This window comes from Stigmatopora argus, chromosome 22 (genome assembly GCF_051989625.1).
Source record: "Stigmatopora argus isolate UIUO_Sarg chromosome 22, RoL_Sarg_1.0, whole genome shotgun sequence".
NCBI lineage: Eukaryota > Metazoa > Chordata > Actinopteri > Syngnathiformes > Syngnathidae > Stigmatopora > Stigmatopora argus.
In genome coordinates, this window is record NC_135408.1 from 8,842,614 (window position 1) to 8,855,379 (window position 12,766).

General features: G+C 44.4%; 3 protein-coding genes across 4 annotated transcripts in view; 1 reads left to right on the forward strand and 2 right to left on the reverse strand.

Annotated features, from left to right (window-relative positions):
• The window catches only part of gria4b (glutamate receptor, ionotropic, AMPA 4b), a 60,948-nt gene extending 60,081 nt beyond the window's left edge, over positions 1-867 (forward strand). The window contains exon 20 of the mRNA XM_077592481.1: positions 406-867. The gene's annotated coding sequence lies outside the window, so the exon portion shown is untranslated. The remainder of the gene's footprint in view (positions 1-405) is intronic.
• Positions 868-2,178: 1,311 nt separating this feature from the next.
• On the reverse strand, positions 2,179-6,653 carry LOC144068167 (14-3-3 protein epsilon). Of its 2 annotated transcripts, none has more exons than XM_077592479.1 (6): positions 6,366-6,651; positions 4,523-4,722; positions 4,340-4,446; positions 4,042-4,248; positions 3,836-3,972; positions 2,179-3,072 (listed from the first exon to the last, which is right to left on the reverse strand). In XM_077592479.1, the coding sequence occupies exons 1-6, from the start codon at positions 6,427-6,429 to the stop codon at positions 3,020-3,022; spliced, it is 768 nt and encodes a 255-aa protein (XP_077448605.1). In that variant the 5' UTR covers positions 6,430-6,651; the 3' UTR covers positions 2,179-3,019. The 2 variants fall into 2 exon arrangements, with proteins under 2 accessions (XP_077448605.1, XP_077448606.1); XM_077592480.1 differs by lacking the exon at positions 2,179-3,072 and adding an exon at positions 3,714-3,736 and having other exon boundaries at positions 6,366-6,653.
• Positions 6,654-7,219: 566 nt separating this feature from the next.
• On the reverse strand, positions 7,220-12,222 carry LOC144068375 (adapter molecule crk-like). The gene is made up of 3 exons (XM_077592857.1): positions 11,620-12,222; positions 9,754-10,334; positions 7,220-9,259 (listed from the first exon to the last, which is right to left on the reverse strand). Exons 1-3 carry the CDS (start codon positions 11,837-11,839, stop codon positions 9,125-9,127), a joined length of 936 nt encoding a protein of 311 aa, XP_077448983.1. The 5' UTR covers positions 11,840-12,222; the 3' UTR covers positions 7,220-9,124.
• Positions 12,223-12,766: the final 544 nt, after the last annotated feature.

Below are 12,766 nucleotides of genomic sequence, written 5' to 3' on the forward strand. Positions count from 1 at the left end.
ACATTTGCATCGCACTGGCAACGAAACGCAATCGGCAGGACTTTACTTTTTAGGGAGGTCGCTTATACACTTAGTCAAATGAGTCACGCGCCCACTTACAGAAAATACCTGGCCAGCCGAAGTTTAGTGGGTGTGTGGGTGGTTCCCTTGGCGCACACAGTAGAGTATGCACCTACCGCCGAGTGGAGCCTGGTTCGCGTCCCGCAGACGTACACTTAGGAGAGGCACCTGCGGCATAAGAATAACTACCTTTTACAAAAAAAAAACTTTACAAATTAAATTTTACATTTAATCATCACATGAAACTTTGTTAAAATAATTGGCCTAAAAAATCAAAAGACATTGGCTATTAGCTAGGATTTCAAATTACAACCTTTTTGTCCTACGACACTAATATCTTTACAGTGGCGACACGGTTTTCAACCTGGACATGACGAAGGCGGTGGCGACGTGCATCTGTCCCAACTGCTTCTGCGGCCGGTCAGCGAGCTCTTCCCGACTGGAGGCTGTGAATGACATAAAGGTCACGTGACCAAAGTTGTGATGTTGACGACGACAATCGGACTTAAAGATCAGTGAGGATTTGCCATCCGGCAAAGTCGTCCGCCTGCATCTGCAAAAGCAATGACCATGTCAGCCTCCGCTCACTGGGGCGCCGGAGACTCCTGGATGAAGGCGCAATCCGGGGTGCGCAGGTACAAGTCTGTCAACAAACAAGGCAAGGTGTAAACTTGTGGGGAACATTTCCTCCATGCTGTAACTTATTCAACAAATATCTTGTACTTACATGAGCCTTGCGAGGATGAGCCAGAAGCCAAGATTCATTCATTAAGTATACAATAAAGTTTAATATGACTATTATTGCCACACATTGCGGTTTTTTGTACTTTTAAAGAATATAGCCTTACTATATATATACATGTTTTTTTTTTAAATAAATAAAAGCCTTACTATACATGGTCATTTTTAAAGAAAAAAAGCCTTACTATACATGGTAATTTTTTAAGAAAATCTGCCTTACTCTACATGGTCATTTTTAAAGAAAATATGCCTTACTCTACATGGTCATTTTTTTAAGAAACTATGCCTTACTATAATGGTCATTTTTGTTAAGAAAAACGCTTTACTATACATGGTTGTTTTTTAAAGAAATAAGCCTTACTATACTATGTCGTTTTTGAAAGGAAAAAAAGCCTTACTATACTATGTCGTTTTCTAAGAAAAAAGCCTTACTATACTATGTCATTTTTTAAGAAAAGAGCCTTACTATACTATGTCTTTTTTTAAAGAAAAAAAGCCTTACTATACTATGTCGTTTTTTTAAAGAAAAAAGCTTAGAGCAGAAAAAGTCTTACTATACATCAGGGGTGGCCATGCGAGAGGTTGTGGATCGAATCCCACATCATCCAACTTGTCACTTGATGGCTGAAACAGATACGTCCACTTTCCTGCAAATTAAAAAAAGAAAAGCCTTACTATAACTGGTCATTTTTTGAAGAAAAAAAAGTCTTACTATACCTCAGGGGTGGCCACCTCCAGAGTCATTCAGCTTAACTTAACTCAACAGGTAAGACATGTGCTTACCATGCGAGAGGTTGTGGATCAAATCCCACATCATCCAACTTGTCACTTGACGGCTGAAAAATAAATATAGTATGTCGTTCCGTGACTTAGTAGGTAGGTGGTGGGAACTTAACGCAACAGGTAAGGCGTCCACTTACCATGCGAGAGAGGCAGTGGATCAAATCCCACGTTTTCCAACTTCTCACTTGACAGCTGAAATGGAAATGTGGTTAGTCAATACTTGGCCAAGTAGGGAGGTTGGGTGATTACTTAACTCAACAGGTAGTGTCGGCTTGCCATGCGAGAGGTAGTAGGATCGAATCCTGCATGCTCCAACTTGTCACTTTAAAGCTGAAACAGAAATGAACAAAATGTAAAAATGGCCTGCACAACAAGCTTACAATTAGGCTCGCTTTGAAGAAAAGAAGCCATACTATACATGGTCATTTTCTGAAGAGTCTTACTATACATCAGAGCCAACTCCGGTCTTCGAGGGTCACTATCTGGTCCTTTTTCCATAACCACCCCTGATCTAAACCAAATATAGTAGGTCTAAGTTTGACCAAAGCTTTGACGCCCACTGTCGCCCCCTATGGATCACAGGCCATCATGACATTTGTTCAGTTTGAAGTTTAATAGTTAGTTCCATGCCGTGTTTTCAGTAAGAATACAGATGGTACTTGTGGCTCTGGTGACAACATCCAGTAGTACAAATCAGATTCACGTAACACACACACACCGACAGAGAGGAAGATGAAGAGGAGGAAAATGGCAGAGGCCAAAGAAGAAAAAGTGTCAAGTCAGGTGGGGGTGGGGGCGGGGGGAGGGGGCTAAGATTCAGCAGATCTCCATTTCCCAAACTGTCTTGAGTGCCCACCCATACCACTTCACAATACAATCAAGAGTGTTGGGCCTCCCGAAAAATGACAACACCTAATTAAAGCGACTACATGAGCCCCGTGTGGATGGGAGCATAGCACACACCATTTGAAAAGAAAGTTTAAAAAAAATAAAATAAAAATAACAGGACCTGTCAGAGGTGACTCTTTAGAGAGGCCACTTGCGTTGTTGTGCGCTTCCCTTTTGTTTTAGAAATGAAAGCGCTCAGTGACACTGCACGCACTCGCCTTTTAAATAAACTCTAGCACGTGCATGTGTGTGTGTGTGTTACAAAGACGGGCAAGCATACTTGGCAACAACAGGAAGCATAAAACTGTCAAGAAAAGGGACGTGGACTTTAAAGGGCACAATCTTGCAAAAGAAGTCTTGGAAATTCAGATAAAATAAGGATACATCTGCCCGCTGGAAGGGTTAAACCCAAAGTGGGGGTCTTTTGAGGGCAGCGGGGGCATTGGGGGGAAAAAAATGAAGGAGAAAGAGTAGTGAGTGGAAGGAGTGAAGGAAGGAAAGGCGAGCAGAGAGGGGGGTTTTGGGCTCGTGGCGTGGCATTTGGGTCTCACTGGACCTCTTCCTCCGGTGCTGGCGGTGCCTTTGTGTTCTGTTCCTCACCTAAACAAAAGACAAAACACACCAAGGTCAACTTCTATACTTTTTTGGACTTGGACACACACACAGCAAACCAAGCGCAAAGTGCGGTGCGAAAATGTATGCACCCAAGCTATAAATAAAAAAATTACTGGAAGAAGACAATAATCTCCATCTTTCATACAAAGCGTGGGGACCTTTCCACGAAGACGGCATAGGTGGAGTGGTGGCGGGTTAAGGGAACTTGGTTGCAACATGCGACCCAAATAGTAGGAGTGTGTGGCAATACACACGCGCATCATTTAACTCATTGGCTGCCCTTGAAGGTGCAAGATGGTACTCACATAGAGATGGATCAAAGCACCTTCAACGGCGGTCGACGAGTTAAGTCACTGGTTTGTTTACAAGCATTTTGCAATAATACCCTGTTGCTGTGTTAGTTTATACTAATGCTGCACTGAAATATTCTCAAGTGTTTGACAGATTGTTCATCCCAAACCTACGGTCACAACACATAGTTGGTGAAAACATTACATATAGGAGAGCTGGCGGTGAATGAGTGAAGGTAGCGAGGAGGCAGGTTAGTGGCGCAAATGACAAGCGGAGGTGACGCCAAGAGTAGGAAAGACTTACAAAACAATGCTTATTAAGGAGGAAGCTAAAATGAGGGTGTTTCCCCTTTAAGAATCTATGAGGAAAAGATGATAGGTTAGAAAGGGAGGGGCGAGAAGGACAGACCGGAAGTGGGGAGGGCAGGGGTTAGCGTTAGCCGCCAAGCGCGCCTTACCATCTCCCTGCAAGTCTGAGGTCCAAAGTGTCAAGTTGTCGCGTAGCAGCTGCATGATGAGCGTGGAGTCCTTGTAGCTCTCCTCGCTCAGAGTGTCCAGTTCGGCGATGGCGCTGTCAAACGCTTCCTTCGCCAACCTGCCCCAAATGGTGGCGGAGAGTCAGCACGCAGCTCGGCCTGCGTCGGGGCGGCGGCGGTTAGAGTACCTGCAGGCGCGGTCCGGCGAGTTGAGGATTTCGAAGTAGAAAACGGAGAAGTTGAGGGCCAGGCCCAGGCGGATGGGGTGCGTGGGCGCCAGTTCGTTGAGAGCGATGTCGCTGGCCGCTTTGTAAGCTACGAGGCTGTTCTCGGCCGCCTCCTTTCTGTCGTTGCTGGTGGCGAACTCCGCCAGGTACCTGTGGTAATCTCCCTTCCTGCCGGGGACGAACGACACGAGGCGCCGCCCGGGTCAACTTTTGGGATGACGCGAGCGATGGCGTCAAACCGGGTCGGGAAGAAGCCTACATTTTGTAGTAGAAAACCTTGGACTCTCCCGAAGTGGAGGCTGGGATCAGATGCTGGTCCAGTACTTCCAGGATATCTTTGCAGATGGATTTCAGCTCCTTCTCTACCTACACGCGCACACAAAATGACAGTCATCTGGGGAAGCAAAGAGAAGCTCAACTTGCATTTGTCGTGAGGTCTGACCAGCTTGCGGTAGTCCCTGTACATGACCAGCTTCTCTTCACTGGCTTTGCTCTCTTCCTTCTGCTCCAGGCTGCTGATTATCCTCCACGAGGCTCTCCGCGCACCGATCACGTTTTTGTAGGCCACCGACAGGAGGTTTCGCTCCTCCACCGTCAGCTCCACGTCCAAGTTCGCCACTTGCTTCATCGACTCCACCATTTCTAAACAGGGAGAAGGAACGTCACTATTTACATTCATGACATGTTAATAAAAAATACAACAAAAAGATTATAACACTCTGCTTATGGTCTAAATTGCCTGCCATGATTCTGATGCATCCTCTCCAAAGGGTTAAGGGGAGAATGGGTAATAGGCCACTGGGAAAGTCCCATTAACAACAGGTACATAGAACTGTCGTGGAGGATTTCTTGCACATTTCGGCGTTTCATTATTGGACTTGTCAATTCGCCCCGGTGAGCAAGTTGGCCATCTACTGACTTTGCAGTGTGCTGGGAAGCGGGCCAGATACTGTTTCACATCCTCAAGGTGATTCACAGTAATGTGGTTGGAATAAATGGCTGCGCAATTGTGAGGATTAAATGTAACAAAATCAGTGCAAACTCCCCATATTCTTTCTAGCTGCAACTGCAAAGATCCTCTAATTCCTTCAAGATCACTTCCATCCTCCAAAAGGACCAGCAGATGCTACCACATTTCTACACAGAAGCTATTGAATCAGTCCCGTGCTGATCCATCAAGGTTTGGTTTGATGATGCCAGACAAAATCTGACTGCAACAGAGTATCGAGAGGACTCTATAATTTGCCTTTGAAAATTTCAATGAAGGTGTTTAATGTATTTAAGATGGTTCAAAATCATAAATTCTAGACAAAATTAGGGCTTTAAACAATAAGTGAGGTGTTATTACAAAGACTTTCAAAGCAAAGCTTAGGTATAGACGCTAAAAGTCATGATGAACCACTTGGAACACACTTCTAACCTTAAAATGTGAATGAAGTGTCCAAGAATATGCCAACAATTCCACCCGACACTATGATTATTTTTTTAACTACTGTAATAGGCCCAATCAAATGCAAATAGGTAGCTGTAAAATCAAAGACAGCCCATCCCCTTACAAAAAAAAGAAATTCAAGGCAGGGCACTAATTAGCATGGCGGCGCTAGCTTAGAGCATGCGGCGGTGTCTACTTTACAACACAATGAACGATAACTAACAAATGTGAAATATGTTTGCCATTAAAATATAAAAGGGCGTCGAACCTTAACAGGAAAGACTCGACCAAACGAGAAAAAAAGAGATTCCCCTCCCACAATCACTTGATTGGAGGTGGTTGCTTTACTGGCAATAAAAATGCATTTCATGTGAAAAGCATTCCAATTTGTTCATTTGAAAAGCATGCAATTTCTCTTACGGGACGCGGTTAAGGGGTGTAGCCGTATTCCGTGGTCTGTATTCGGCGTGACGAGGGCGAAGAAAAGCTAGCAGGCTAATTAGCCCGACGGGCTAACGGCTAATCAGATAGCATGCAACAGGGAGGGGATACTAGGAACAACCATTTCCTTTTTTTGTTTTACGACGCACACTAGAGTCAGAACATCGGACATTAACACGATAGCCCCTGTTCTTCTCCATTGGGTCGCGAATGATTCATTTTCAGCGTTTAATATTGCGTTCCAATGAATGTGTCCGCCATTTTGTTTGAATCGAGCCTAGTAGATCCATGTGAACGGCAGCGCCTACTCGGTGAGGTGGGCGACCCGTACAGGGAGCAGGAAAGCCGTGGCGTTTATGTCTTGATCCTGGTCGGAGCTCCATAAAAAGAAAAGAAAACCAAATAAACTTACCATCGTATCGCTCCGCTTGCTCGGCGAGCTTCGCCTGGTAAACTACGTCCCCTCTTTCCGCCATGGTGCTCGGGTAATGCGGTGGTGGTGGTGGTGATGGTGGTGAGGGGGGCTGTTCGAAAAAAGGAAAAGTCCCAAAGGGGAGAGTGAGAGGGAGAGAGAAAAGGGAGGACTCGTCGGGGCACTCGGTGATTCCTGCCTGGCGGCGGAGTAGCAACAGGCAACACGGTCTAACGATAAATATGGCGTCGGCCGGCGAGGCATCCGGGAACCCGACAGCTCTCCACCCTCCACGGCATCAAACGAGTGGGAATCACGCCCCCTTTCACACACGACTAGATTTCGTTATTAGAAAAAAAAGAAATCAAGCAATAAATGCCTTATTGATGATGTTACACTTCGACCATTGAGTGTGAAAAATTAGACCAAAGCACCTCTTATACTTCGGCTTTAGTACGTGAAAGAAATATTGGTTTGGATGTAAACGCTTGGTTGTAATTCTTGAAGCCTTTGTTTGTGATGACCTTTAAGGGACGCCAGACCTAAAAGTGGCTAATAAATGCGTCTGGATTCGTTCAGAATGGCTATTTTCTTGCGGTTAAATAACACCTTATGTGAATATTTGGTAGGAATGACGAGGATTTTCTATGTAAATCTATAATTTCAAAAAAGTGACTTGGAAAATACACTAAGTTTTACGCAAAGCCCCAATTTCATGAAAAAAAAATACATCATTGCATCTCAATTGTTTTAGTAAGGAACTTAACGTTTTCAGTCACAAATCCTAGGCTGCGATCAAAGTAATTAAAAAGCCGGGCTAGTATTTCAAGACAAAACAAAAAGAGAGTTCAAACTGGCCTTATCTCAGTACATTTTTATTGACTAGGTATATTACCAAGCAACACCATCGAGGAAAAAAATAAAACATAACCTGAAATAATATATATTCATAACACTAACAATGTACAAAACAATTATTTGTGGTCCTTTAAAAAGATGGTGTGGAATGGAACAAAAATCTTTTGCTCTCTGCAGGATTTTTTTCTTCTTGTTATTTTAAGATTTTTTTTTAAGAAGTAGTGAAGGGATTAAGGTGCGTGTTAACAGAAGTGGTTTCTTCAGCATTCACATGAGTTACAATAATCCCATTAAAGATGTCTTACTCATGAATTTAGAACATCTGAAGCTTTTTTTGAGTATTCACTTGGTCAAAAAAAAGACAAACCTGAACCACACAAGGCTTTTAGCAATTAGCAGCATGTTTTCCTCTGGTCTAAAATATACAAAGCTGTATTATGGCCACATTGGGTCTTTCATTTTGTAGACAAATCTATTAAATGATTCAATTTTGGGATTTCTTCTTGTTATTGTGTTTTTTTGCCATTGAAAGCAATTGACGTCCAATCCTTTTGAACTGGGAGTAAATGATCATGTTTCAGTGCAATTAGATGTCCAATCTACTTCAATCGCCAGTCCTCTTACTTCAAAAGGATTGGACTTCTATCATTGTCAATGACAGCCAATGAGATGAGAATCATTTTGGGGTGATTTGCATTGACTGGAAAACAGGTTAGACTTGATCATTTTGACTCAATGTTCAAATAATGTAAATACAAACTGGTAAACTCTTAAAGCAATACTGACTGGCTTCAGTTTCGGTCCTCTCGCCTTTTCATTTGGTTCATATGCAAATAGTTGCAATAGCAGACATGCTAACAAACCAGTTTGCCTTAGTACACGATGCAGTATTACCCAAACGGAATTATCTTTATCTTCTATATTTTTTTGAAGTGACTTACAGGAGCAATACATGTTTTAAAATAAGACTAAAAATGGAATAATTTTGACACACTTGGGTGTTTTTTTTTTTTTTTTTAAGGAATTAGCACATTTTAAACTGCATTAGCCCAAATAAGAAACTGCAAAACAGGCCTGATCAAGAATGGTCTACCTGGTTTTGAGACCTACAAAAGAGGCTATGCTACATTCATTTATCAATGTAGTCCAATTATTTGGCTTGATTCAACATTGGCATCCAGATTTTTGGAGAGAAAAAAATTCCAACACTTTCAGAGCAATTGATGATGACAGACATCCAATAGCATGTGGATCTTGTGTGAACTTGTTAAAATGAGTTGGTCACTGTCAGCGTCCAATCAGCCCTCACAGTTCATACTCAAAAGGATCAGATGTCTATCGCCATCAAAGTCAGCCAATGAGTTAATCGTAAAATTCTTAAGGTTGGAATCCGTCGTAACAAGAGATGTGTGAACGGTCACTAGTTAAGAGATCCCCAATCTCTAAACTGGGTGTAAACATTCTTTTTGGCTTGGTTTGAAAGTGTAATAAGGGAGCAAAACTAAAAAAAAACAGGCACAACCAACCTGCCATTTGGCTTAAGAATTCATCATGGTGAGCATGACCTACAATAAAACATTTTCATTCATATACGTCATCAATTGAAAAAGTTTTTAAAAAATAAAATAATAAAAGCATGACATTTGGGAGGGGGCGTAGGGGCATTTTCGGCGACAACCAGAATAATCACGGCTATTTTTACGACTGGTTGCCCGCAGAGCTTTAGCGTCCGTCAAAAAAGGCGGCGTTTAATCTCAGCTGGAGACCCGGCGACATGTTTAGCTCGTGTTTTTTTTTTTTTTGCTTGTAGGTGTGTGCTTCTGTTTTTCTTTTTTTTTCCATTCATTCCTCACCCTGACACAAACGCCCCAAGGAGTTGGGACGCCACGACGGAGCGTGTCTCAGCTCTCGTCGTCTGGGTGTTGTTGCTCCAGCAGTCGCACGTGGGTGAAGGGGAAATGGCCGCGCTTGCCTTTGCACTCGCCCTCCCACTGGCCGTTCACGTTGATCTTGGTCACTTTCACCATGTCGCCAACCTAGCGAAACACCACATCGACAAGAAAATATCAAGAAAAGAACAGCTCCTCATTGGCTGCCCACAATTCTAATGGATGGGGTGGTTACGCCGGTTAATCGCGACTGTAGCCATCTAGTGGAAGAACATGGAAATGTTCCATCCGGAACAATCAAGTGGAATTGGAACATTTCCCGCTGTGAACGCGATAATTTGTTGCAGCACAATAGCAGAGGTTGGGAATCACCGGTCGACCCACTGAACTATCGCTCCCAGAATGCTTTGCCCGTCTGGCGCGCACAATGAGACGGTCCCGTTCCAACGTACAGAGTGCTGCATTCATGCGCTCGGCGGTGCGCGTCGCCAGCTCGCATTTGTAAAACCGCTTTTGTGCGAGCGCGCACAGGCGCGACGAGGCCATTTAGCGGCCAGTGCGTTCTCAGCTGACGGAAACGAGGACAAACGGTGAGCGTCGGGGACGGCCCCGGAAATGTAAAAATACAAAAAAAAAATCACCTCCAGAGCCAGCGCCGTCTTGTCATAGGCGTTGGGCACCCTCTTCTGAATGGCCCGGGCGTACACCGGTCCGTTCTGTAGGTTCGGGAGCTGGGTGGCCACCACCGGTTGGGCATACTGGCCCGGGTCACCTTGCGCCAGGGGGGTACCCGTTCCGTCGGCCGTCGTACCCCCGACTTGTCCCGTGGGAACGGCCGAGCCCGCTGCCGTGGGCGAGGCGGGCCGGTACTTCTCTACGTAAGGGACCGGGATCATCCCGGCGCGGCCCTCCTGGTTGGCGGCGTTCCACCACTGCTCCTCGGGCTTCTCCAGAACACGCAGTATGTCTCCCTTGCGGAAGGGGAGGTCCTCGTCGTCGTTGCCGAGGAAGTCAAAGAGCGCCCGGACGAACTCGGCCTCCTCGGGCTGCTGCGGCGGCGGGGGGACGCCGGCCAAGGAGCTGACGAATCCGGTGTGCTTGGATTTGGTGATGGGCTCGAGGAGGGTGGTGGTGTCCAGATAGTGGATTTTGTAGAACTCCAACAAGGCCGGCAGGGCCTCGAACTCCTGATCCCCGATCCGAAATCGCGGAGGATCCCGACCTGGAGGTGGAACGGCAGCTCTATTAAATGCAAGCGACATAGAATGTAACGCCATTTTCCCGAGAACGTGTACTCGCAAACTGGGCCAGTCTCTCTAAAATATTGCATGGAGTATGAATAAAAATTGTTTATGCGATGAAGTCACATTGATAGTAAGTACCTTTTATATTGTATCAATATTACCGAGGGCAACTTGTCAATGATGACTCGAATGCATACGAAAAAGCAAAGGCAGACATTTTGGGAAGAACGATAAACTCTCCTATTTGAATTAATGCCATCATGAAAACACACGATTGTAAAAGCAGACCAAGGTGGAAGACACATGAGAAAATGGGCAAGGGTTGTGTAATTAAGATCCGCGATCACACCACAGTTAGAAGGCAGTCTGTGCGCGTGCGTTTTCAGGCCGGATGACAGACATTCCACGGAAGCCGATGTGAGCGGTCACTCACCTCCCCACCCCTCGGTGACAGCCTGCCCAGTCCCATTCTAAAAAAAGGAAGCTTGCAGTAGATACTAGTAAAGCGAGAAACCCCAGCCCGCATTCCCAATGCCACTTCCCTTCTGAATGAGAGACTTCATTTGACCTAAAATTATGTTTTTGGGGAGTAGCTACAGTCACCAGGGGAAATACATGCAAAGAATTATGAGAATTTTAAAAACTAAAACCTTTATTGGTGTGGAGTGCTCAGCCTGGGGCAATCAAACCCTTAAGATAAACGTTACTGAGTCACAAAATGAACTATTACAATTCAAGAGGTTTATAGAAATACGTGGTCACAATTTAAAAATCAGATTTGCTAGTTTTTTTTAGGTCCTGAGCAACCGACCTGTATTTATAAATGCGCGATTTGATTAAAACATGAATACATAAATATGAGTTTTTCCCATTTTGAGTTAAGTGTGGAGGTGAATATATATAAAGAACTTATGTTATGTATCGTTTTTACTACTTTTTCCCTGCCATGCTACACCGGCTACTAGCTAGTTCCCAAATGCACCATCTACAAGTATGTGGACATTGAGAAACTCTTCCAGATTTTTTACCAGAGCCGAATTCTAAAGCACTTGCTCAAAACAACATTATAAAATGAACATTATCGTCATACGAGAGCGTAAAGTATCAAATTTGACTTTCCACTATGGCGGTTTGATACTGAAAGGCGGAGCAAGGGGACCGACCCCAGGCTAGCAACTCGGACGGCATTTTTCGAATAGTTCCAGTAGGCTGCATGGAATTGAGGTTTAGGGGCAGAAAAAAAAACGACAGAAGACACGTTACCTGAGCCGGATAGTCGGTTATTGCTGATGCTGTTGATGATATAATGGGACACTTTGGAGTTCTCGGACACGGAGAGCACGTAGTCCCCGGGGCTGGTTATGGAATCCCGAACCAGGAAAACGCCGTGCCTCTGTCCCTGCAAGAGAGAAATGGCTTCCTGGCGGCTCAGCCTGCCCCAGTACCAACTGTCACGGTCTTCGGCGTCAAAATGACCGGCCATGGCTCGCTAACTAACTCCCGAGGCTCGAGGCCTTGATCCCCCCTTCACCTCTCTCTCTCTTTTTTATCCGCAACTCATACAAAAAAACTTTGGGTCAGGGAGGCATTGAAAAAAAAAAAGGTGTACTATCAAGGCGTGAGGCGAGTTTTCGCGAGCAACGAAGCCGCTCAGAGGGTTTCTACTTTATCGCAGCGCGCCTACAGAGTTACAGACGAATTGCGTGATGAAATGTCTGTAGAAAGCCTCAAACTAATGTGCAACAAGAAAACTCCAGGATTGAAATGGCGGAGCTAAGGAAAAGTTGACCTCATCTACCGGAAGGGATGCCTGGTCAATGGGAAGAGGGGCGTTCACGAACCTCGTGAAATGTTGGGAAAAAGCATACACATGGGTCTGCCTAACCTTTGCCATATTGGGGTATTTATTGTGATTTTTTTAGATTATTAAACATGTTGTAATCCTGACAAATAACAATGAACAGCAACAAGCGATTTTATGGAGTGCCTCATAACCTTTGAATTTTTGGGGGGATTTTGGGAGATTCAGGCGAACATCAATAGATTTGAGATCAGTGGCTTATTAACTTATTTATGAACCACCACACAGGAAAAAAATTCAATAGCTGTTTGATGAATATAGGAATATTAACTCACCAATTTAATCTAAATCGTAGAAGAAACCCTAGAGGTGTTCACTTCAAATAGATAAGAATGCAAATGTATTGGATTTAACAATGAAGCTGAGCTGGAGCATTCGCATACATACCACAAGAGGGCGCTAATATACTGCATCGGTGGCTGTACTTATACACAGAAACTTGCACTTTCGTCCATATGGAGCTCAACAAGGGAAATACTAGTGAGAAACACAAGTTCTAAATCGATGATCCGCACGGTTGTATGTGTCAACCCAACAAAATGAGCATTA